This window comes from Drosophila ficusphila, unplaced genomic scaffold (genome assembly GCF_018152265.1).
Source record: "Drosophila ficusphila isolate 14025-0441.05 unplaced genomic scaffold, ASM1815226v1 contig_791, whole genome shotgun sequence".
In the NCBI taxonomy this organism is placed as follows: domain Eukaryota; kingdom Metazoa; phylum Arthropoda; class Insecta; order Diptera; family Drosophilidae; genus Drosophila; species Drosophila ficusphila.
Window position 1 is genome coordinate 28,620,374 of NW_025064737.1, and position 24,876 is coordinate 28,645,249.

General features: G+C 45.9%; 4 protein-coding genes across 6 annotated transcripts in view; 2 read left to right on the forward strand and 2 right to left on the reverse strand.

The window, feature by feature from the left end:
• LOC108086836 (G protein-coupled receptor kinase 2) overlaps positions 1–14,845 on the forward strand; it is a 47,904-nt gene extending 33,059 nt beyond the window's left edge. The window contains exons 5-14 of the mRNA XM_017183884.2: positions 10,092–10,187; positions 10,247–10,367; positions 10,438–11,043; positions 11,290–11,395; positions 11,479–11,668; positions 12,144–12,392; positions 12,469–12,626; positions 12,689–12,898; positions 12,981–13,244; positions 13,304–14,845. Of these exons, the coding sequence (XP_017039373.1) occupies positions 10,092–10,187; positions 10,247–10,367; positions 10,438–11,043; positions 11,290–11,395; positions 11,479–11,668; positions 12,144–12,392; positions 12,469–12,626; positions 12,689–12,898; positions 12,981–13,244; positions 13,304–13,396 (2,093 nt within the window). The 3' untranslated portion in view covers positions 13,397–14,845. The remainder of the gene's footprint in view (positions 1–10,091; positions 10,188–10,246; positions 10,368–10,437; positions 11,044–11,289; positions 11,396–11,478; positions 11,669–12,143; positions 12,393–12,468; positions 12,627–12,688; positions 12,899–12,980; positions 13,245–13,303) is intronic.
• Positions 14,846–18,447: 3,602 nt separating this feature from the next.
• Positions 18,448–19,716, reverse strand: LOC108086857 (lysyl oxidase homolog 2A). Its single transcript, XM_017183910.2, has 2 exons — positions 18,855–19,716; positions 18,448–18,801 (listed from the first exon to the last, which is right to left on the reverse strand). The coding sequence occupies exons 1-2, from the start codon at positions 19,711–19,713 to the stop codon at positions 18,563–18,565; spliced, it is 1,098 nt and encodes a 365-aa protein (XP_017039399.1). The 5' UTR covers positions 19,714–19,716; the 3' UTR covers positions 18,448–18,562.
• A 91-nt stretch (positions 19,717–19,807) lies between these two features.
• LOC108086858 (methylthioribose-1-phosphate isomerase) lies at positions 19,808–23,422 on the reverse strand. 3 transcript variants are annotated; one of them, XM_017183913.2, is made up of 6 exons: positions 23,372–23,422; positions 22,080–22,234; positions 21,178–21,413; positions 20,891–21,123; positions 20,616–20,779; positions 19,808–20,348 (listed from the first exon to the last, which is right to left on the reverse strand). In XM_017183913.2, exons 2-6 carry the CDS (start codon positions 22,209–22,211, stop codon positions 20,019–20,021), a joined length of 1,095 nt encoding a protein of 364 aa, XP_017039402.1. In that variant the 5' UTR covers positions 22,212–22,234; positions 23,372–23,422; the 3' UTR covers positions 19,808–20,018. The 3 variants fall into 3 exon arrangements, with proteins under 3 accessions (XP_017039402.1, XP_017039400.1, XP_017039401.1); XM_017183911.2 differs by having other exon boundaries at positions 23,260–23,373; XM_017183912.2 differs by lacking the exon at positions 23,372–23,422 and adding an exon at positions 22,302–22,437.
• A 309-nt stretch (positions 23,423–23,731) lies between these two features.
• Positions 23,732–24,545, forward strand: LOC108086804 (isochorismatase domain-containing protein 1). The gene is made up of 3 exons (XM_017183844.1): positions 23,732–23,903; positions 23,961–24,170; positions 24,230–24,545. Exons 1-3 carry the CDS (start codon positions 23,769–23,771, stop codon positions 24,497–24,499), a joined length of 615 nt encoding a protein of 204 aa, XP_017039333.1. The 5' UTR covers positions 23,732–23,768; the 3' UTR covers positions 24,500–24,545.
• The last annotated feature ends 331 nt before the right edge of the window (positions 24,546–24,876 follow it).

Genomic DNA, 24,876 nt, shown 5'->3' on the forward strand with positions numbered 1-24,876 from the left:
AGAATCCCGACCCCGTGGCCGTGTTATCAGCAGTCCACGTCTCCTCTGCAAAGTCCGGCTATCACGCAATCTTCTATCTCGGCCATGTGCCCATGTGCCCGGCTAATGAACGGACCGAAATAGAAAAATACTCGAAAATTATACATGCAAATCCAGACTGATAAAATGGCCCAGATAATTGCCATGAACGTGGTCCGCAATAAGCCTTTGATGGAGCGAGCTGCGGAGCAAAGAAAGCACATGTTCGCCGGCCAAGTTCCCCTTAAAGGCCCCCGTATTTAAAGACCTTCCATGGCAACAGCTGCTCGCCCGCCCAATCGCTCACTTGTTCAGCGATACATTACACAAATGTTGTACAACTTCAAATGCAACCATATGTGCAACAGTGAACAACAGCTCCGGCAGCAGCCGCACTATTACTCCACAGAAATACTTTTTATGTCAGGCGTGCTCGGTAAAAAACGGGTATGATGTTTCCTTAGCTAAGCCAAAGGTCTTGCCTATGTAACAATTTAAGCATACTTTCTAACTGCCCTTAGTGAATGTGGATAGCTATGTCCGGGATAGTTAGTGCAATTTACAAGCACTTTAGTGGGTACAACTCAGTCTGAAGCAAACTAGCTTCTGTCCCCAGAATGTTTGGCACACAGCACATTTTGTTGTTGAACATTTTTCTATGCAACTAAATACTTTTCCAACAGTTGCACACACACGATGAATTATAAAACGAAAAAGTAATATAAAAGGAATGACTGAAATAAAAGCCAATGGCAATTAGACGCAAACAAGTTTGCGGACTGTGAGCATTTGCCAAGAGCCTGTGGTCCAGAGTAACGAGCTGAATAACAGCCAGTAGGAAAGAGAAAGGTTTGTCGTCGAGGAGAAAGGGGCGATTGTATTGATGGGGGTATCTTAATATTGAATGGAAATGGTGATTGAAGTGAAGCCATGCAATATGTTGTTGGCTGTGTTTGGTAGACTTACATTAAGTTTGATAGGATACATGCCGTTTAAAATCAAACTGCAACTCTGTGCAGATCCATGATTCACAATCAAATCGAACTCGATCTGGATACAAAACTGATTGCCACCCTGTTGCAAGTTGTTGAGAGAGGAATGCGATAAAATTCGGACGCTGAAATATGCAACATTTTGTCAAATACTTTGACAGCCGCAATGCAAACAGGCCAGGCTGAAACCCCGATGCTCCGGGTGCTCTGGCCAAATCGCCATTCGAGTATCAAATCACGACACGAGCAGCACGTTCGGACTGTCAGCGCTGGGCAAAAATTATTTAAATTATGTACAAACTACACTTTGGCAAAGTTGAAATGCGAGACACGCGCCATGTGCGCCGCTTTAGCTTTTTGCCGGGCCTGTGCAATTTGCTTTTGTGTGAAAAGTTTTGGCCAAGAACTTTTCGGCATTCTTGCCTGATTATTTGTATTGTTTTTGGGTGCTTTGCTTGCGAGTTGTTTTTCGGCCGGCAAAGGGAATTGCACTTTAATACCTAGAGAATGGCGATGGGAACGTGCAATGCCTTTGATCCAATTTGCAAATTCAAGTCGCTGCCTTTGCGGCGTGCCTCAAATGCTTGTGGGCCTAAGACTTTTAAGCGAGCAGCGTGCGAATGTGGAGGCATTTGCATTACAAATTCCTTTAAGGCAGGGCTCTTGGTCTGCCCGCTTTTTTATATTTAATTATCAACAAGAGGAGAAGCTCAAATTTCAGCATGGAATGCGGAACAGGAGAGGAGCCGCCCAAGGATCCGCTTTTGGGATCTCCTTCGAGGACCTTTCTAGAGGCTGGCGACAGCAGCCTTTGATGTGTTTTTTCGTCCTTTGCAAAGACGTCTAACTGGCGCATATCTAAAGGTCAAAGTCCTTGGCAACAGTTGTCTGATTTTGAGGCCGAAAGGCTGTTGGTGATTACCAGAAACATTGCCATTTCGAAAAGTTGTCATTCGCCAAAATTTCCCGTTATTATTGCGTCCAGCCTGGGCACACGCGGCGTATGATTAATCCAATGAGAGGTGGAAAACATTCAGCGAAATCGAATACGTTTTATTGATTTTTATTGCTTTTCAATTTCTGTTGCGCGCGTGGGTTATTGATATTTAATGAGAAGAAACTCGGGTCGCTTTGCCCCTGCTCACTTTTATTTTATGTTTATTACAGCATCACCGGCAAGTTAACCAGAGGCGTATTTATTTATGAGGGGAATTTGCTTGGCTGCTCCACTAATTTCGACCCTGTTTGCGCTCGCTTAATTATGGCCGACGAGCAGCTGCCAAAGAAACATTGTCACATGCATGTTTTTATTGCTGTTATTGCATGTTTTTATTTGCTGTATGATTTTTTTTTGTGCGTGTCCCGGCAAGGTTAATACAATTTCCTGGGCAATTGCCCTCGGCTCCAGGAACATTAGGGTCGGCTTCGAGTAATTACAAGTTCTGGGCATCGGGCCAATTTTCCTAGATAAACTAATTTAACCGAAAATCAATATTGGCCCAAGAAAACCAACAGACCCGAAAAAGCCCGCCCAACAAACTGCATTCTTCTGCTGATTGCCGACGCAAAAAGTGTTTAAAAAACATTTAACAACGCAAAAGCAAAGGGCGATGCCAAAAGCCGAACGGCGGGAGGGTTGGCCATAATTTCCGTTTCCTCAATCAGAAAGGACACTTTCTTTCCAAAAAGGAACGGAAAGGAAGCGCTAGGCAGACAAAATCGCAAAGGAAAGTGTTGAAAAGACCAAATCAATGTGAAGCACTTCTGTTTGTGTAATGGGAAAAATACAAAAATAGCACCCCATGAATAATTCTTAAAAAAACAGGAAACTCTAGAAAAGGTGTATGTATTTGCGATTAAAGATCTGATTGTATTCTTTGAAAAGAAAATTATGATGTTTTTTTTTTTAAGTTTGAAAGCACTAGATCCAAATGAAATTTTAAATTGCTCGTTATTAATACTTTTTTTCTCCCGGTTCACTTAGTTGAAGTTCCGGAGTTGCTAAAGTTTTTTTCAAAGTGATTCTGTACTTCTTTTATCCAATTAAACCCAAAAGACATTTCCCTAAAGTTTTCCTAAACCAATTACATCTAAAAGTTGCAAATTGAAGTTTTTCATTTTCTAAAATAGTTCGTCCGTTCGTTCGTTATCAACATCCTTTTCCTTTGCATTTTGTGCAAGATATTCTACTTATTTAGCAAAGACTTAAAATTTCAATATGTTGCCAAAGAACCTTAAAAAAGTCGCCCACCTGCGAAACAATTTATAATAGAAAAGAAAGTTTAAACGGTTGTTGGGCAGTCAAGTTGCAATTTTAATTAGCCACTGTTAATAGCCACAAACGAAGCCAGTAAAATAATTGTGTAAGCTGAAAACAATAATTATAATTGCCGGGCAATTTACGCAAGAAATGAGAATTCATGCGAACCCTTCGCAAATGGAAATTTGCGAAGCTTGGGGAGCGAAGGAAACTCCAAGAAGGGAAAGCGGTTGTAAGTGGAGCGAAATGGGAAAGCCGGCATGAAATATATTTTCAAATACAATGTCACAGAAGTAGCAAAAGCAACCACATCCAGGGCGTTCAGCCTTCAGCCCTTCAGTTTACTGCTTGGCTGATGCTGCTATGTATACATATAGATATATATATTTTTATATATATGTATAAGTGTATATGTTTGAATAGTACACCCACCGACTAAGAGTCCACGTACATATACATGGAACTAAACTTAGGTGCGGGTATATATAAATTCGAGGAGGCACCCGACCCACTCAAACATGCAGCGACAATTTCCTTGAGTAGGATACGAGTTTTCCTTTTTTAGTTTTAGTTTTCCTCTCTGCTTGTGCAATTTTTATAACAGAAACAGCAACAACGCCAACGACAGCGAATTATTATAACGAGAAATGCACTTGAACGTCGCAGCAAGGATATATTATGTATTATACGGCGGAGAGTGCAACTATGGCACACGAGTGGTTAAGTGAAACGAGGCGGGCATGCGGAAAACCAGGGTTTGCCGTGAAATGAACCTCGCGCATAGCACTAATTTAATAAATTAAATAACTTTTGAGCAGTTATAGAGTTTCCAACACTTTTTCCGCCCCATCTTTTGTGTTGGCCAGGAGGAGGCTGTGAAAGTGAAGGAGACTGTAATGACTGGGAAAATGGTCAGCTGCGATGGTGAAAAAACAACTTTTCACAACAACCCGAAACGGAGGAGAGCAGGTGGCCCACATTTTAATTAACTAATGACAAACTAGGAAGTTGTTTGTTTGGTTTTCCGAGACCTCCGCCCCAGTCAACAATCGATATTTTCTAGTCCCAATCCGCATTGTTTTCTCCCTCAATATTTATGCCAGAATTCGAAAACATTTCAATTTCATTTGATTTCCAAATCCCACCTACATCCGCTGCCGCAGAGAGTCAGTATCATTTATTTACGGCCAACGTCACGTAGTTGCACCTCTATTTGCTAAAATCTTTTTCGCAAGTTTAAAAAAAAATATATACGTTCTGATGTAAAGTCTGGCGCAGTGCGCCTGACTGCCAGTTTGGATATGATGCTTTCCAGCTGAAACAAAGCCAAACCGCAGTGCTCTCGGTGTTTTTCAGGTGTTTCAGGTACAGGGCTCGGGGGCGGTGGCAGGGCCAGGGGCGTGGCATTTGTCCTTGTTGGTGTTTGCACAATGCTTTTCAGGCCTTTGTGTCCCGCGGCGACTGCACAAACTATTTACCAGCTGGCCATGTCAAGTCAGCTGCGTCAATATTTGCAGTTCTGCATTCAACGTTCGGGCTTTAATTAAAAGGAGAAGCGGAGAAAGTGCCAGGGACCTATCAGTTTTTATGTTGGTCATTAGACCAGATGCAGGTCCTGCGAGCAGGATTCTTGTCCGGCAGAGAAGCGGAGGAGCAGCAGAGCAGAGGAGCAGCGGAGTTGTCTCTGGACATTCTCAGGTAGCTCGTAACTCGCTCGGGTGCCATTACGCATACGCAGTGTGGTGCTTAAGCACGCTTCCTCGGCCATGTTTACGTTTCGTTTATTGTGCGTTTTACGACGTCATGTACGCCATATAAAGCGCAACGGTGTGAGCCAGTTTATGCCCGTTTATTGGCCAAGTAGCGAAACCGAGGAGAAGTGGAACTCGAAGCCGAAGGCGGAGCTCAAAGGTGGAAGAATGCCTTTCGGCCACTTTGTATTCGAGTGAATAAATTAATGCACACACACATGTGAATCACAACAGGCCCGCTTGACATTTTCACATTTTTGATTCGGTGCTTACAAAGGGCAGAGCGTGTAGAGGACATCAAAGGACACGTGGACCCGAAATATTCTTATTCGTTTTACACTTAGAGGGGCTCTCCAAATAAATGTACTTTCTGGGAGCATTTAACATAGGGTCTTTGGGGACTTAAGAAGGTCTAATGGCCGCGCCGATAAATCAACTTTTCTTTATAGTTTGCCCTCGAGTTTACTGTTTTCTGCCACTCGGACGAAGACATTAAAAAACGGCCACGAAGGGCGCCAATTTTGTGTCTGCCGAAAGCAAATGAAGCTTGAAGCCCTGAAAAACAAAGCAAACGAAGCAGAAAATTGTGTGTTTCTAGTTGATGGTTGGGGCACTATGAACTGAGAAAGAAGTAAAACAAATTAATAATGCTGGGCAATAAAATATTTTATAACGCTCCCGTTGTTTTATGGCCGCTTCAGTCTAATTTAACTATTGCCCAGCAGCCGAAAAAGGCATCCAAAAAGGAGAAATTCTTTCACCTTCATCAGCGAATGTTTGTTGACCGCTTGAGATTCACTCTCCGCCGCTTTCGGCCTGTTCCGATGATGCGATTTGTAGAGCCACACTTTTCGTTTTTACTCGCGTGTGCTTCGAATTTTAATGAAAATATGTACTTCAGCTTTTCGATAGACATTTCAACTGCAAGCACATCCGCATAAATGGAATTCGGTACTTGTGACCGTAAATAAACTACACTGAAAAAATGATTCCCTTTTCGAATTGCATGAACACCGTACTTATTTGATTGCATAATAGGTGGACTCGGTTTTGGCCCACTAATATGGAAATGGTGTTAATAAATTAAGCTTCTTGGTGGCTCCACATATCCTTTTTCGGGTGTTTCGGGCTTCCGGTCGCTCTATTGCTGTAATAAATTGCTCTTAATAGCCGGAGTGTTAATTAATTGCTCCAGAACTCTTTCAATTTTTTGCCCATATCGATTTTTATATACTTACACCAGGTGTAATTATTTTATCACTCATTTAATTAGTTGGTAGTTCCCACGCCTTGTGGGCGGGTGCGGAAAGTGCTATTATGTGCATTCCGTGCGTGGCTTCCCCCTGCCCTTTGACCTTGAGGGGTGGGCAGTGCATATCGTATTCCACGGCACTGTGCAACACGCAATTAAAAGCCTTTGCCAATCAAAGGCGCATTTACATGCATTTCTTGTGGCTGCGTCTGCTTTTATTTCCCTCTCGGATTCGGCTCGACCTCCTCCCCATCGGCCACCCAGCCGCTGAACCACTCAGCCTCCCCACACACCACCCACCACCGCACCAGCGCACCACCTTGCCGCCGCACCACACAATCCATGCCCAGCCACCTTCGGGTAGGGCAGTGGCGTTATGCGACTGCCAATCAACTTTTTCGATTGCCGGCGGCGCAACTTTTACGGCTTTTATTGTTATTTTGTATTTTTATGGTTTTTTAACAGTAATAATTAATTTAATGTGCGCTTCGCTGTAGGTAAATCGACTGCACACCGCTCCTTGTTTCGTCTGACGTTGTTATTTCCTCGGCTGTCTGTTTGTTTTGCATTAGCGAGATGTGTAAAAACTGTTGTTGAACATTTTTGCCGCCGGTTTTATGAATGTTTTGTGACGCTGAACTTTAAACAATAAAACCCCAGCCGTCGCAAAAAGGAGACAAATGAGAGGTTAAGTGGGGTTGTTCGGCGGGATTGTTATTTCGTCAGCCTGTTCGAGATTCATCGGTGGCCTGCGATTTGCTTTGCATCAGTAAGAGTTATGATTAAACAGTTCCCTTTAGTTAAAAGCTTTTTACAGCGGATGTTCGCCGTTTGATAGCCGAAACATGCTTCCTCTGCTCAGTCAACAGACTCTAGTTATTTTTAATATTGCCAGGAGCTTAGGTTCGGCCCCATTTCAGCGCCTAATAATAGAATTCCCCTGTCAATTGAAAGCTTCGCGCTATGGCTCCCCAAAGGCCTTGGCCGTGAGCTTATTAGCACGCACTTAACCTTGGACCACGACTTGTCGGCCGAAATGGAGAGCCGACCGTAAATAATTGCAGCTAACAGTTGGTGGCCGCCTCTCGGTTTTCCTCGGCCGGGCTGAGAAATGACGTCCAATTTCAGCGAGGAAAAGGCGAAAGGAGGAGACAACTTGACACTTATAAATTGTGTCACATACTTCTTGCCGTCCAGCGGGAGAGCTGTTCGTAAGGATGCTGCCGCCAAGGTCCATAAAAGTTTCGAACCAAAACTTTTAATGCGAATCGATAAATCAGAGAACGTTTAATGTAAATTGCAATTGCTTTTTATTTCCCCCCGGCACCCCGGCACCCAGGCTGCCCCGCCCTTCGTAATCTAGTGTCAACTTGTTGAGTCGTAAATAAAAGGAGCTCTCGCCAGCAGAGCACCCATTTCCTCTCGGTGGTCTCCAGTCTCCAGTGATGAGTCCTTATCCCCATCCTGTGTTTTTTGCGTCCGGGGCACTCAATTAGCCGGGAGCATTGCGGCCATTGCAGTTGTCAGTCGCCACAGCTGACAAATTGCATTTGTAGCCGCTCGAGTTGGTGCAAGGGGTTAGGGCGTCGCCAAGATGGGAACGCCGTTTTTCTTATTGATTGGTTTTAATTAGAAAAGCCATCAACCGCAAATTAGCCTTGCGATGGCTTCATTAATAAGTTTTTATAGCACTTTTCTTTTTCGCTCGCCCCGCTTCCCTTCGAGGTCCTGTTACTTTTGTTTTTCTTTAGCACATCCACATGAAGCGGATCGAACGGAGCAGACCGCTCACATAAAGCGATTTATTTGTTTTGAAAATGTTTTCTTGACTCTTCGCTCCTCGCTCGTCCTGCCACAACTTTCGTGATTCATTGAAATGCGGCGTTGTTTCTGTTTTTACGCCTCGCCGAATAATTGCAAAAACTTTACACAACTTTTTCGACGTCGGTGGTTATGGTCAAAAGCAACATTTATCTGACGGCTGAGAGGCTCCCGGAGTTTCCTTCCCTTTCCCGAAGTCACTAATGATGCAAAGTTTATTACGCTAATAGCACTTACGAATAGCTTTCTGATAGTGACTCTACCTCCGACACACTCTTCGCAGACTCCATTGAAAAGTCTCGCAGCCGAGGAAACTTTGAATTTAATAAACTGAATATATCGAAGGCTTGGCATTATAATCCCTTAAGCCCGAGCTGGCACATGGCCCACACATTTCATATTTGCTTTAGAGCCGGCTCTGTCGGCTAATTGTTACTTGGGCAAACTTCGGAGAGCCCCTCGAACGATTCGTATGCCACCACCAGGACCTGGCAGTCCTGGCTTAGGGTTAACTTTTCCCTCTTCCTAAACTTTGCGCCGGTAATTTCATTTAACTAAGCGAAAAGGAAACCTCATCCTTCAGGTGGCTCCCCCATGGAAATTACGACTGCTGTTGCCGCCGCCGCTGCCCTTCAAACTTTTCAGTTTATTTTTGCATAATTGCACTGAGACTAAATTAAATGCTCACGCACTGCGAGCTCCTCGAAAGGAACTTTAAGCCGGGCCAAACTTTCGGCAGCAGACTGTTGGCAACATAAATAAGTGGCTAATGCTCTGTGGCCAGACAGGTCTGTCTATGCAATCGCACTCGGCGCTCCCAGTCCCAAACGAATGGGAGTGTGCAGTGCTGTGTGTATTTGAGGCAACTTTTCTCGATTTAAGCAGGGTTGGCTCAGGAAAATTCACGAGAATGGTTTTCTAACACTTTGTGCTAAAAGGCAGTGCTCCTTGGAGCAAAGTGTAGCATACTTTTCAGGATGCCACTCAGGCATTCGCGGATGAAATTAAACTTGTGCTCCCGAATTGCTAAAGCAGCTTCATTTTAATTAAATAAATATCGATTTACGAAGGAGTGGGTTATCGAAGGTTGATCATAACTGAAACAATGTGTGCGCTTTTCCATCGACCCCAAGTGCAACGGTCTGTGGAAAAGCGATGGGCATGTTAACCCATTTTCCTTCACCGGCTTTGTTTCTTCCGCACCCGCTCGAACATTGTTGCGAGCCCGCTTATGTTTTGCCCTGATTTCGACTGCTTCTGACATTTATGCCCTCTCACTGGGCACAGCTCCTCGGCAGATGGCTGGGCATCCACTTAATTTTCTTGTTAGATTTTATGGCTCACTATTATCGACTTGCCAGGCAGTGGATGATATAGTGATTTATTCGGTGAAATGGGGCTTTTGTGTGGTCACTTGGCACAGCAAATTAAAGGGGCACGACTGATTGGCTTGGAATCGGAGACGAAGCGGTGGAGCTCTGTTCTTGAGATCTCTCACCTCCACAGAGCCACACCCCGTAAACCGATTCATCCCATGTCAACAGCCGCTCCAACTGTCTCTAGTCACGAATCATCTGACGAGAACAACGAATTCTGCCAATGCAGTTTGTTTGTCTACTTTATGTGGGTGCATTTTATGCACTTCGCTTTGGAAATATTGTTTTTATGGCTCGTTGCTGGAGCAAATAAAACAGAATTGCCGGCAAGACGTTAAACCAGACAGGAGAAGGACAGCTCGTCGACGGGGATGCGGAGCAGCAATCAGGCCAATCACGTCCACAACCCCTTTTAGCTCAACTTACCTTTGTACCCGAGTGCCGGGAAAGCAAACACACTGTTTGCTCAGTGATGGGGATTAGAAATTCCATTCAAATTGTTATTCATAAAATGCCAATCGAGTGTTGCGGCTTCCGATTGAACCATTAAATCCAAAGTCTTTATTTGCTGGTGATAAATGATTGCAACTCGTCCCAACTGAATTCCGTTCTCCGTTGCAGGTGGTTCCGACAGCAACAAGGGAAAGAGCAAAAAATGGCGCAAAATATTGCAGTTCCCGCACATATCGCAATGCATCAACCTGAAAGACAAATTAGGTGAGACTAGCAGGTCTGGTAACCGAATACTCTGTACTTATTCCCTGTGTCTTCCCCAGACATAAGCTATGGCTACGTGATAGATCAGCAACCCATTGGTCGTGAGCTCTTCCGCCAGTTCTGCGAGAACAAGCGGCCCGTCTACTTTCGGTACATCACCTTCCTGGATGAGGTGGTCAAGTAAGTGCTGCGCTGAAGGAAGAGCTGCGGTACATTGCCTAACCCGTGCTTTTCCATTACCGCCTTCCAGATACGAAATCGAGTACATCTCGAACCGCATATCCATTGGCCATGACATCGGGCGCCGTTTCCTGGACGTGGAGGCGCAGCTGGAGCTGCGGAACGGCAGCGGAGGCGACGCCTTGGACGCCGAGACGCAGGAGGAGCTGCTGCTCAACAGCAGCAACGCCAATCCAACTGAAACCGCTGAGACTGAACACTGCAACAATACCACCGCCAACAACTGCAACAACATCAACAACAGCACCATCAGCGACATCAATCACAAGAAGCTGGACACGCGCAACCACAACGGCGACGACGCCACCGGGAACGGGAGCCACCAGGAGGACGGGGACGAGTGCCCCGACAGCCACGGCGACGCGGAGAAGGGCGACGGCGGCGGTGGCGGTGGCGGAGGCGGAGAGGGCGGAGGAAAGCCGGGAAAAGGCGATCACGTGGGCGGATATCCCGACGAGCTCGTGCTGGACGTGCTGAACGACGATCTCATTGCGCAAGTGCGTAACAAACTCAACAGCGGCGGCAAGGACATCTTCGCCCAGTGTGTGAATGCGGTGAAGGCGTTCCTGGCCGGCGAGCCTTTCCGGGAGTTTGAGAGCTCCATGTATTTTCACCGGTAAGTTGTATACCTTAGGAGTTAATTCCCTCAATTTATTATATAATTTATTGTTTTGTTGGAAGAGAAATTAAGGCAACCAAAAACTTATTTTACTTGTCAATTATCTTTTATTATTTTTTTTGGTAACACACAGCTCCATTGTAAATGGATAGCTTGTACATCTTAGCCACTCTTAAAGTGAAGAAAATGAAAAGAAAATACTCCTTAAATAATTCCCTTCCCTTTTCTCCTCCCACCAACCAGATACTTGCAGTGGAAGTGGCTGGAGGCGCAGCCAATCACCTATAAAACGTTTCGCATGTACCGGGTGCTCGGAAAGGGCGGCTTCGGCGAGGTGTGCGCCTGTCAGGTAAGCCAGAAAAATCGCCACCTGTGGCCACCTGACCTCGTTTTCACACTCCCGCCTTCCCTATTCCCTCCTCCCGTTCGCAGGTGCGGGCCACTGGGAAAATGTACGCGTGCAAAAAGCTGGAGAAGAAGCGCATCAAGAAGCGCAAGGGCGAGTCGATGGTGTTAATCGAGAAGCAGATACTGCAGAAAATCAACTCGCCGTTCGTGGTCAACCTGGCCTACGCGTACGAGACAAAGGACGCCCTCTGCCTGGTGCTGACCATAATGAATGGTGGGTATTATCCCGTATTCAGTATCCCGTTGCCTGCAGACCAAGTCGGGCCAAGCCAATACAGCTGTCGATGGCCAGCCAGTTAGGGTTAATTAAGTGCTGGGGCTCTGAATCGGTTAATCCGGTTAGTTTTCCCATTCGATGGCATCCAGTGTCCAGTGTCCATCGCTGTCAGTTATCCGAGCGTCCGACATTTGCATGCATCCATTTAAACGATAACAAATGCATGTGTAATCCCGGCGATGATTGAGTTTGCGATTTTAATTAAATTCCTGGCATTCAGGCTGCTGGCACAATGCCGAAGTCATCCCGCTGCTCATCCATGTTCAGCTGCCTGTCCGTCAGTCCGTCAGTCCGCGACCTAATTGAATTTGAACACAAAAGCCGGAGCTAGTCAGTCAACCAATAAGGCTCTCGGGACCTGTTCGCGCCATTGTTCGAGCAAGACAATCAACAACTGCCCTCTTCCTTGCAGGCGGCGATTTGAAGTTCCACATATACAACATGGGCGGCGAGTCCGGCTTCGAGCTGGAGCGCGCCCGCTTCTACGCCGCCGAGGTGGCCTGTGGCCTGCAGCACCTGCACAAGCAGGGCATCGTCTACCGGGACTGCAAGCCGGAGAACATCCTCCTCGACGACCACGGCCACGTGCGCATCTCCGACCTGGGACTTGCCGTCGAGATTCCGGAGGGCGAGATGGTGCGCGGCCGGGTGGGCACAGTGGGTAAGCAGTCGCGCGGCTGACTTCAGTCAGTGAACGGCCTCTGGACTAAGCCACTTTCCTTTTTGCGCCCCCGCAGGCTACATGGCGCCCGAGGTCATCGACAACGAGAAGTACGCCTTCTCGCCGGACTGGTTCAGCTTCGGCTGCCTGCTGTACGAGATGATCGAGGGTCAGGCGCCCTTCCGGATGCGCAAGGAGAAGGTGAAGCGCGAGGAGGTGGACAGGCGCGTCAAGGTTGGTAATCACCGTCAGCGCCAGTCGGATTTGCGCTAATCCCTCTTTCCCTTTCCCCGCAGGAGGATCCCGAGAAGTATTCGAGCAAGTTCAACGACGAAGCCAAATCAATGTGCCAACAGCTGTTAGCTAAATCGATAAAGCAGCGCCTGGGCTGCCGCAACGGACGCATGGGCGGGCAGGAGGTGATGGCCCACCCGTTTTTCCACTCCACCCAGCTCAACTGGCGTCGCCTGGAGGCTGGCATGCTGGAGCCGCCCTTTGTGCCAGACGTGAGTGGGCTCATTTGCATATGCCGATATTGGAAATGCCTGCCTGGGACGCCGACTTTAATCGCTTTTCCATCATCCGCAGCCGCACGCCGTTTACGCCAAAGATGTGCTCGATATTGAACAGTTCTCAACGGTGAAGGGCGTCAATATCGACGAGTCCGACACGAACTTCTACACGAAATTCAACACGGGCTCCGTGTCCATTTCCTGGCAGAACGAGATGATGGAGACCGAGTGCTTTCGGGAGCTCAACGTCTTTGGTCCCGAGGAGTGTCCCACGCCAGACTTGCAGATCAACGCGACCCCGGAGCCGGACAAGGCGGGCTGCTTCCCGTTCCGCCGGAAGGTGAGTGCACTTCGTGTCTGACTTCTGTCCACATTCAAATGACTCTTTTTCCATCTCAGAAGAAGCAGCCGGCTCGCACACAGCCCATTCCCATTCCCGAGCATCTGCTAACCACTAGTCACAGCGTGTCCTCCACGACGGTCGAGAGCTGATAGCACAGATCTGTCGAGGATGCCTCCAAGCGGTCGCCTGATGTAGACGTCGACTCATAGCACAAACTGCGCACAGTTACCCCGAGTCGGGGGGACTCGGCAGAAACGGAGGAACATCTTAGCACAACCTAACTACGAAACCAGAACCGGGATGATCGGTTTCTCCCTCAGTTGAAGCGCAAATAGCATTTTTTAAATTGTATTTTTACATCAATTTTTCTAATGAAATTACACGGTGATTTCGCCACATATATCTATAAATGTTTCCAAAAGACTCCACATCAAACAAAAAACACAAACAATGAGCACACATTAGAGAGTTATTTAACTGAGAAAGTGGCATTAGTACCACTCTCTACACGACTTGAGAGCAAGAGAAGCCAGTTCGTCAAAGCACCCAAATCTAAAGTTACTTAATAGGAGCGCTATTCAAATATATTATCGACCATCTAAACAAACATCGCCAGAAGCAGAAGCAGAAGCAGGACAACAGCATGATCAGCCGCTCCACTTAGACGGAAAAGTAGAGGCAACGCCAGCAGAGTAAAGTGTAATTTTTGTAAAGTAGTTTGTGCTCAACGGAACAGCGTTGGAGGATAGATGTTCTAGTTAGCATTTGTAAGTTAAGAAAGTGACATGAATACTCGAAAACTTGAATGCATTTTTAACAAATACTTAAAACATGCTACTTTATTGTACATGCGTAGATCAAGCGTACAACCTAAACAGATTGTAAATTTTAAAACCTAATATTATTTATGCGACTCCTAAGTTTTATTGCCGCACACTTTTGCTAAGCTTCTCATATTGTTCTTTGAAACTTTTCTGTTGCCTAAGTTTAAGTTGGCCCAAAGGCTCCCATGGGATAACGTTATTACTGATATTTGTTTCTTCATGCAATAATTTTAACAGCAAGTTTTGCTAACTTATGCTAATTCATTGAGATATCGATGTCAGCTAGTTTCTAAGTTTCGTGTAAACGTAGCGTAGGCATTTTGTAATTAGCAACAAAGAACGAATCACGAAAACAAAATTAAACCAATTGGAGAATTTATTATGTTAATATGGAAAATTGATTATAATTATTGAACTTGTTGGCAGTTGCAAAAGTGTCAGCTGCAAGTCTTAGTTCAGATTCTGATTTAGGCACTACTAGTAAATTGTAAGGTACATATTGAAAAACTACTACCAGCACAACCAACCCGCATTCAAAGCAGACAAACGCCACCAGCCGGCAACCAATTTAGCACTACACCTACGATAATGTAAACCAAACTGAGCAAGCGCCGAAATATTTATCTTTAGCAATTAAAGGCATATTTATAGAGCATCGTAAATACCAGATATACATACATAAATAAATCTATTCTGTAAGCGAAATGATACAAATTACAAACGCAAAGTCAAGAGAAGAACATTCAGAAACAATAAACGTATTTAACTACCACCCTCGACCGTCGTTTTACTGAGTTGATAGTGAAATAAATGTTGATCGTTCGGCCATGCCGAACATATTCAACCAAATCTCACTTTGGAATACCAGGCGAACAGAATGCAAGAGTTGATAGCCACTTTAAATTGTTCAATGTATAAGTTGCCAAGAATTATAAAAATTGATTTGAAAAGACTAGTTAAAAATGTTGGTAAGAAACACTATATTTTTAGTCGTTTTTCGGTTGTAATACAAACAAAAAGCGACTTACAGCTGAACCAAACACTGTTTTGAGATCCTTATGACCATAGTTAACGAGCCCAATCACTTTTTGGACGATTACAAAAAAATGATTTTTGGCCATTTTTCGCATTTTTGTTAAGGGGTTACATCGTCATTTTTTGCGAAAAATGGCAAAATTTCAACTTTTTTGGGTAGTTATACCATCGGATAGGAAATTTTATTGTGAATTCAACGACGTATGCCATTCCACATTTGGAAGAGTACTTCTTGAGATATTCCAAAAAAACTGGGCTTTTTTGCGTAGTTTTACGTAGTTTTCAGCGAAAAAAAACATTTTTTAATGGTAATTTGTCTGTTATTTGGGAAAGAAACAACTTAGAGCCAAACAAAGTATAGTTTTGGAAACTAGAGAAGCTCTACTAATCAATTCAATTGTCATTTTAACTTATCCCTTAGTTAGCTTCTAAAAATTGATCTAGAAAACATTAGTTCATAAATTTGGTAAAAAAGACCACATTTTTGGTTGTTTTTCGGTTGTAATAAAAAAAACAAGCGACTTACAGCCGAACCAAACACTGTTTTGAGCTCCTTATGACCATAGTTAACGAGACCAATCACTTTTTGGACGATTACAAAAAAATGATTTTTGGCCATTTTTCGCATTTTTCTTAAGGGGTTACATCGTCATTTTTTGCGAAAAATGGCAAAATTTCAACTTTTTTGGGTAGTTATACCATCGGATAGGAAATTTTATTGTGAATTCAACGACGTATGCCATTCCACATTTGGAAGAGTACTTCTTGAGATATTCCAAAAAAACTGGGCTTTTTTGCGTAGTTTTACGTAGTTTTCAGCGAAAAAAAACATTTTTTAATGGTAATTTGTCTGTTATTTGGGCAAGAAACAACTCAGAGCCAAACAAATAATAGTTTTGGAAACTAGAGAAGCTCTACTATTCAATTCAATTGTCATTTTAACTTATCCCTTAGTTAGTTTCTGAAAATTGATTTGGAAAACATTAGTTCATAAATTTGGTAAAAAAGACCACATTTTTGGTTGTTTTTCGGTTGTAATAAAAAAACAAGCGACTTACAGCCGAACCAAACACTGTTTTGAGCTCCTTATGACCATAGTTAACGAGCCCAATCACTTTTTGGACGATTACAAAAAAATGATTTTTGGCCATTTTTCGCATTTTTCTTAAGGGGTTACATCGTCATTTTTTGCGAAAAATGGCAAAATTTCAACTTTTTTGGGTAGTTATACCATCGGATAGGAAATTTTATTGTGAATTCAACGACGTATGCCATTCCACATTTGGAAGAGTACTTCTTGAGATATTCCAAAAAAACTGGGCTTTTTTGCGTAGTTTTACGTAGTTTTCAGCGAAAAAAAAACATTTTTTAATGGTAATTTGTCTGTTATTTGGGCAAGAAACAACTTAGAGCCAAACAAAGTATAGTTTTGGAAACTAGAGAAGCTCTACTATTCAATTCAATTGTCATTTTAACTTATCCCTTAGTTAGCTTCTAAAAATTGATCTAGAAAACATTAGTTCATAAATTTGGTAAAAAAGACCACATTTTTGGTTGTTTTTCGGTTGTAATAAAAAAAACAAGCGACTTACAGCCGAACCAAACACTGTTTTGAGCTCCTTATGACCATAGTTAACGAGCCCAATCACTTTTTGGACGATTACAAAAAAATGATTTTTGGCCATTTTTCGCATTTTTCTTAAGGGGTTACATCGTCATTTTTTGCGAAAAATGGCAAAATTTCAACTTTTTTGGGTAGTTATACCATCGGATAGGAAATTTTATTGTGAATTCAACGACGTATGCCATTCCACATTTGGAAGAGTACTTCTTGAGATATTCCAAAAAAACTGGGCTTTTTTGCGTAGTTTTACGTAGTTTTCAGCGAAAAAAAACATTTTTTAATGGTAATTTGTCTGTTATTTGGGCAAGAAACAACTCAGAGCCAAACAAATAATAGTTTTGGAAACTAGAGAAGCTCTACTATTCAATTCAATTGTCATTTTAACTTATCCCTTAGTTAGTTTCTGAAAATTGATTTGGAAAACATTAGTTCATAAATTTGGTAAAAAAGACCACATTTTTGGTTGTTTTTCGGTTGTAATAAAAAAAACAAGCGACTTACAGCCGAACCAAACACTTTTTTGAGCTCCTTATGACCATAGTTAACGAGCCCAATCACTTTTTGGACGATTACAAAAAAATGATTTTTGGCCATTTTTCGCATTTTTCTTAAGGGGTTACATCGTCATTTTTTGCGAAAAATGGCAAAATTTCAACTTTTTTGGGTAGTTATACCATCGGATAGGAAATTTTATTGTGAATTCAACGACGTATGCCATTCCACATTTGGAAGAGTACTTCTTGAGATATTCCAAAAAAACTGGGCTTTTTTGCGTAGTTTTACGTAGTTTTCAGCGAAAAAAAACATTTTTTAATGGTAATTTGTCTGTTATTTGGGCAAGAAACAACTCAGAGCCAAACAAATAACAGTTTTGGAAACTAGAGAAGCTCTACTATTCAATTCAATTGTCATTTTAACTTATCCCTTAGTTAGTTTCTGAAAATTGATTTGGAAAACATTAGTTCATAAATTTGGTAAAAAAGACCACATTTTTGGTTGTTTTTCGGTTGTAATAAAAAAAACAAGCGACTTACAGCCGAACCAAACACTGTTTTGAGCTCCTTATGACCATAGTTAACGAGCCCAATCACTTTTTGGACGATTACAAAAAAATGATTTTTGGCCATTTTTCGCATTTTTCTTAAGGGGTTACATCGTCATTTTTTGCGAAAAATGGCAAAATTTCAACTTTTTTGGGTAGTTATACCATCGGATAGGAAATTTTATTGTGAATTCAACGACGTATGCCATTCCACATTTGGAAGAGTACTTCTTGAGATATTCCAAATAAACTGGGCTTATTTGCGTAATTTTACGTAGTTTTCAGAGAAAAAAAACATTTTTTAATGGTAATTTGTCTGTTATTTGGGCAAGAAACAACTTATAGTTGTTAACAATGTATAGTTTTGGAAACTAGAATAGCGTACGATCTGTGTCACCGAAGGCAATTTAATTGTCATTTTAACTTATCCCTTAGTTTGTTTCTAAAAACTGAATTAGAAAAGACTAGTTGAAAATTTTGATAAGAAACACTATATTTTTAGTCGTTTTTCGGTTGTAATATGAGCAAAAGATGACTTACAGCGGAACAAAATTGACCAAATTTTACCAGTTTTAAGTCCAAAACTTTTCCAATTTTAGTCAGATCTTGAAGTGGCATACCTCTAAATGTTTGTGTTTCAATTCTATAACAAGCTCCATCATTACAAATTTTATTTTTGACCGATTTTTTTTTCAATTTTTATTAGATTTTCAAAAAATTCGGACATTTGACCAAGATTCACTAATTCTAAGCCCCTAATTACTATAATTACCTTTAACCATTAACAACATTATATTCTGAACCACAAAGGCTTGCGCCGGCAGTTGAAAATCTTGGTGGTTTGGTGTACGCCCGTGTAATCGAGGAGACACTCGGCGCCGTTGTTCTCGAAGGAGATCTCGCCCAGCCTGTACTCGGGGTTGAGGGCCACTCGCAGGATGTACCGTCTGTTCACGGGCACCCGGGTCACATCCACCCACTGACAGTCCAGCACATCTGTGTAGGTGTCTGCGCAGCCCACAGAGATGCCTGCGAAAGGATGGGTTATTGGAGCTCTGCGCCTCGGAGCTGGCTGAACTTACCCTGGGTGGTGTTGCCACATGTGTACTTCGGCCGCACTCCCGGCGTGCAGTCCGTGTCCATGAGGCAGAAGGAGGCCTTGTGGCCCTGGGCCACCTTCCGGTAGCGCAGGTCGTAGACGTCGAAAGTGGCGAAGACGTTCATGCTGTGGTAGTGCCGGTGGCACTGGTGCCACACCCAGTCCTTGTAGTTGGCGTACGGACTCACGTCCGCCGTGCCCACGTTGGACGCCTTCACGGAGAAGCGCAGCAGGATCCTGGCGGCGTTCGGCTGCGTCCTGCGGATCTCGTAGGCGTCGGCGGACACGCAGTGCTCCTCCATGGCGCAGGTGAGCCGCGACATGGGCACCGCCTCCAGGCGGGCGGTTCTCTCGATCTCCGCTAGCCCGATTTCCAGATCCGCCGAGTGGCTCACGCAGGCCACGGTGGTGACGTTGCGGTTCCTGGCGTTGCAGAGGGTGGGGTAGTGGGACTCCCTGATGCAGTCGGCCAGCCTACGCTCGGTGCCCCGGCACAAGGTGCCCACCATGGCCCAGGGGTGCTTCTGGCTGTCCCCGTGCTCCGTGCCCTGGCCGGCCTTCGAGGCGTAGCCGAGTCCCAGCTGCCGGCAGACCACGTTCGCCTCCCGCATGCTCCACGAGGTGCTGCAGATGGTGCCCCACGTGGCGCCGAAGTCGAAGCTCACCTCCACGCGTCCCTCGCGCAGGACCTGGACTCGTCCGCGAGTGGCCCCGCTGGTGGCCAGGCGCACCATCATGTTCCGGTAGTTGTTCTGCACGTTCAGCCCGCTGTTGGCCAAGCCCTGGCCCACGCCCAGCAGCAGCAGCAGCAGGAAAACCAGCGCTAGCGATTCCACCTCCATGGCTCCCCGGGCACTATCTGGTGGAGCACACCCCAATCCCTCCCCGATTTAAAGCTAGCGAAAACAAAGCCGCCGACTCGCGACAACAACTGGCTAATGGGGCTACAAGTGTGGGAGGTATATTGTGCGTTGTGCGATGTGCTTCCCCAGCAGACCGACCCACTTCTGCCAGGGAGCACGTTTGTTTGTATACAAAACTCAGCTGGCAGAATGCCTATTCCGACCGCGCGTGAGTGCTCTGGTTTTCTCGTTTCTGTTTTCTGGGGTATGGAGTGCATTCGTAAACAACAACTTCTGTGCGCCTGTTATGACTCGAGCAGCTTGCCGATGGCCTCTTTCAGTTCCGCCGGCCGGAAGACGCCGCGTTCCGTGATGATGCCGGTGATCAGGGAGGCGGGCGTGACGTCGAAGGCGGGGTTCCAGCAGTTGATGCCCGGCGCGGCGATCCGGTGCTCGCCCACGTGGGTCATCTCCCGGTCGGGCCGCTCCTCGATGATGATGTGGTCGCCGCCGGGAATGGCCAGGTCGATGGAGGTCAGCGGGGCGGCCACGTAGAAGGGCACGCCGTGGTGCTTGGCCACCACCGCGATCTGGTAGGTGCCAATCTTGTTCGCCGTGTCGCCGTTGGAGGCCACCTAGTTAAAAATACACACAATTAGTATATGCCTCTAGATTCCTCTAAATGGGTATGGTCAATTTTGAAGGTATATAAATAAATGTTGCATTAACATAAATTAAGTATGTGAGCCTCTAATGGCCAATTGTCGGTAGTCTCTATTTTTAAACAAACAATTGAAACGTTTACGTTTGGTTTTGACGCGAGCAATTCGTCAACCAAAACTCATTAAATGGTTTTTCTTCAACCGAAGGGAAGTCAAATGTTTGAAGGACCAGGTACTCACCCGATCTGCTCCCACCACGACGGCAGCCACATTCTTGGCCCGCAGCAGAGCGGCCACCATGCTGTCCAGAACCAGAGTGGCGGGGAATTTCTCGTGGACCAGTTCGTAGGCTGTGAGGCGAGCTCCCTGATTGTACGGACGGGTCTCTGTGCAGTAAACATGTTCTGGTGCGGGGAAGTGAAATCAGTAATGAGTTTATTATTTTCTTGCACTGTTTCAGGTTCCAACATTTCAGAACGTGAACACTGGAAGTTCTGCAAGGGATTCCAGCTCACCAAGTTTTCCTAGCTCGGCCAGTTGCCGGACCACTCCCAGGGCCGTTCCGTAACCCGCGGTGGCCAGGGAGCCCGTGTTGCAGTGGGTCAGCACCCGGACGGAGCCTGCAGATCCCGCCGGAGCTCCGGCCGCCTCGGCCACGCGCTGCAGAATCGCCTTGGCGCCGTGCGCTCCAATGGCGCGGTTGTCGGCGATGTCCTTCTTCAGCATCGCCTCAGTGGCACTCAGGAATCTGGAATGCAGTTCGGTTAAGCTTGACTGCGGCTCAGCGACGTGCGGATGCTACCTTTGCTTCATTTCCGCCACGTCAATGGCCTCGTCCTTGTCGAGTTCGTTGGCCAGGGTGATGAGTTCGTCGGCGGCGATTTTCATGTTCACGGCTGTGGGGCGCGCGGACACCAGGTAGTTCAACTTGCCCTCGATCTCCTGCCGCAGCGACTTCTTGTTGTCGAACTCCTCCGGGTTGATTTCCACGGCCAGGGATAGACATCCCACGATGGCGATGGCGGGAGCACCACGAACCTTTTTAAAAGTAAGGAAAAGAACATCAGTACCAGAATTACAGAAATCCAAACAATTCAAAACATCAATATCTTATCTAAGCAGTACTATAAAACACATAAATACTATTGGACAACAAATAAAAGCGACTGTTTTCCAAACACACTCAACTTATATGTAAGCCATTCACATTATCAAATCACGGATGGGGGCCATGGGGAAATTTTCGGGGCCACACTAGTACTAGGTGGAAACAAGAGCGGAGAACCGAAAGATTAGGACCGCTGGCCTATCTTGGCTTATCAGGTGACATGGCAAAAAGCGGGTAAATAGTTTACATGGTGCAGTCCAGGGTCTCCACGTGATAAGCCGCGTGCTCTTGGCCAAGCGATCTGCCACCGGGCCGATGGAGCATCATCTGGGGGCATTAGCCCAGTAAGAGCCAATCGACGAATGACGCGCGATGAGTAGTTTTATTTTTGGCAAGCGTTTTCAAAATTTTTAATTTCAATTACGTTATTTATAGCCGTGCAAACAGACAGACGACAAGCGACAAACGACAAGCAAGCGATCATGGCGCAGATTAAGAAATGTACCAATACCAATTTTAATGGCATCTAATGGCTTTCTGAGGGGAGGGCTATTAGTGGCAGGAGAGCCCGCCAGGGGCCAAGGTCGTCCACTCACCTGCATCTTGTTGATGACCTTCCAGCCATCCTCCACTCCGCGCACCACCACGTACTTGGACTGTCCCGGCAGGAGGAGCTGATCCAGGATCTCCAGGCTGCCCCGGGAGTACTTGATCGACTGCAGGCTCATCTTGTCGGGGTTGCGAGCTGAAACTGGAGCGAAATGAGATTCGATTAGTTAGGGAAACAGCTTGCGGAGATCAGGGGACGGACAACCCACACTTTCGGCGGTCAATGGAGCGCAGCCCGCGAATCGCTGGCAATTTATCAGTTATTAATCGAGCGCAGTCGCTGGGCCTTCGACGCTTTCTGCGGACGTCTGCCAGGCAAACGGATCAGTGAGCAACTGAACAGCCTCGTGGTTCTCGGGCGTCGGAAGAGTTTTCGCGCCGAGCAGCGCGAGCGAAAGTGGCGAGAACGCCGCCGGATGAGGAGGCGGTACACGGGAAAAATATGTTTCGCCTCTTCTTCACCTGACATGTGGAAGCAAGAGGTTGAGCTTGCCAGCTTAATAAACAACTAAATTTAAGCTGGAATTTATCAACACGATTTAAAGATATCTTGTTTTGCATAGCCATGACTTCTAAGATACATCCTATTACCATAAAAAAGTATTTTTCTGGGGAAAAACGTATAGAACGGTTTGAATGGATTTTAAAGAGAATAGAATATCTTGTTTGCTCTCGAGACAACATCTTTTTCAGTGTACCTAGCCAAAAGGGGCGTGCCAGGCGGAGGGCTTCGGCCGCGACATCGACATCGTCGATTAATTCAAGTTGACACATTCGGCTGCCGCTGATTTCTCTCTGCCGCTGCCGCCACTTCTCCCCAAGTGATAACACTTTGCCTCTGACGTCGCGGTCTTGTTGACAAGTGTAACTCGGCCAGAAATTAATCGCTTTGCTTATCTGTCGGCCGGCAGGTTATTGGGCAATTTTGAGTGTGCCTTAATTAATGCGACTGCAATTAGTTGGGCCGCACCGTGACAACGACTTTTCGGCTGGTCCTGTGCCAATAAACGGCCGGATGGGACGAGTGGGGAGGGATTTGCCGGAATAACCCATGCCCATCATCCGTCCATCATCGCAGCTTTTGGTGCTTTTGAGGTATCAACTGGTGGTTGCCGTAAGTTAGCCTCTTCCCCCCGGAAAAAATCCCAAACAAAAAGGGGCTCGCACCTTACGGGGATTGGGAATCGAAAATCGCGTGTAGTGGTTCGCGGTTATCGCATCGGCTACACGTTCGCCTGTCCGCACAATTACTTGATTTATTTATAATTTTGATATTTACGAGTGCGGTTCCGGTGAGTGTGGTCTTCCCTTTTTTCTCTTGGAATACCAAAGTGGGGGCCTGTTAACTGGATACTTTTAAATATTTTTTTTTGCTAGATGTTTGGTCTCTGAAAAAACTTACTTAATATTTTGAATCACTCTTTTTCATTTCTTGCTATTCGGGCTCAAAAGGTAGTTAACTGAAGTTACTATGCATTAAGTTCTGCGATGCGTTTCCCGCTATTAGTTATTTAGCTATTTATTTATCGCGCAACTGACAACACTGCTGAGGTGGCTTCCAGCTGCCGCCACCGAACGCCAGGTGGCGCTCGCCGAGCGCCAAATTTAAATCGGAGCAACCGTTCGCTCAGTACTTAAATTTCCCAGGTAATTCGTTCTGATACGTAGGATCAATCATGAGCAAAGTCGTTGGACCAAGCCTCTACCGCCTTGTGCCGTCGAAAACAGTCTTTCTGCTGTGCGACGTCCAGGAGAAGTTCAAGCCGGCGATTCCGCTGCTGAGTTCGCTCATCGAGAACACTGCCAAACTGGTGAGACAGCAGAAGTGACAGGATAATGGGCGGGTTTCTAATGGATTCGCATTCCAGCTGGCGGCCGGCAAGGTCTTCCAGGTGCCCCTGCTGGTCACCGAGCAGTACCCCGAGAAGCTGGGCAAGACCGTCTGTGAGCTGGACGTCGGACATGCCTGCGCCAATGTGGCGAAGACCAAGTTTTCTATGTTGGTGGAGCCCGTGCGTCAGCGCATGACTGATATCTTCGGAGGCAAGCCCAAGACAGCGGTCCTGTTTGGCCTGGAGGTGGGTCATCCCTTCGAGTGGCGATTCTTTTGCTAAGGGACTCCTTTCCCCGTTTTCAGACCCACGTTTGCGTGGAGCAGACTGCATTCGACCTGGTTAACGAGCAAATCGACGTCTGGCTGGTGGCCGACTGCTGCGCTTCGCGTCTCAATCAGGACAGGGACTTGGCTCTGGAGCGCCTGCGCCACATTGGCTGCACCATCTCCACCTCCGAGAGCGTGATTTTCAACCTGCTGTCGGACAAGGACAACACGGCCTTCAAGGACATTGCTCCTCTGGTGAAGAAGGTGTCCGCGGATATGCAGATCTGGCGGCCCTCAAAAAATTAATTTAGGCGGCTCTTTTCATGTACTTGCGGGCAGGGCAGTAAACCATTATTCTGGCTCATGCAGAGTGCTTCGCAGGGGGAGTTGTGGGAATTATGAGGGAATGACCCACCGGTAGGGCCGGCTCCCTGTCCTCGTCAACTCATAAACATCTCGGCCAAGTGGACAGCTGAATGGAGCAGCATTTGGTGCCAGCCCCTTTTGCCTAAGCGGCGCCTTATAAGCACCATCAAGAAACACATCCGATGGCCCATCGATAGAAACAGCAGCTCCTGCACGGCACTGCTGCCAATTTATGCAATGGCTCTGGCTTGGCCATCGGACCTGGAATTGGCTGGCGGGCAGTTAAATTTTATGATGCAATCGCGACAATCTCCAGC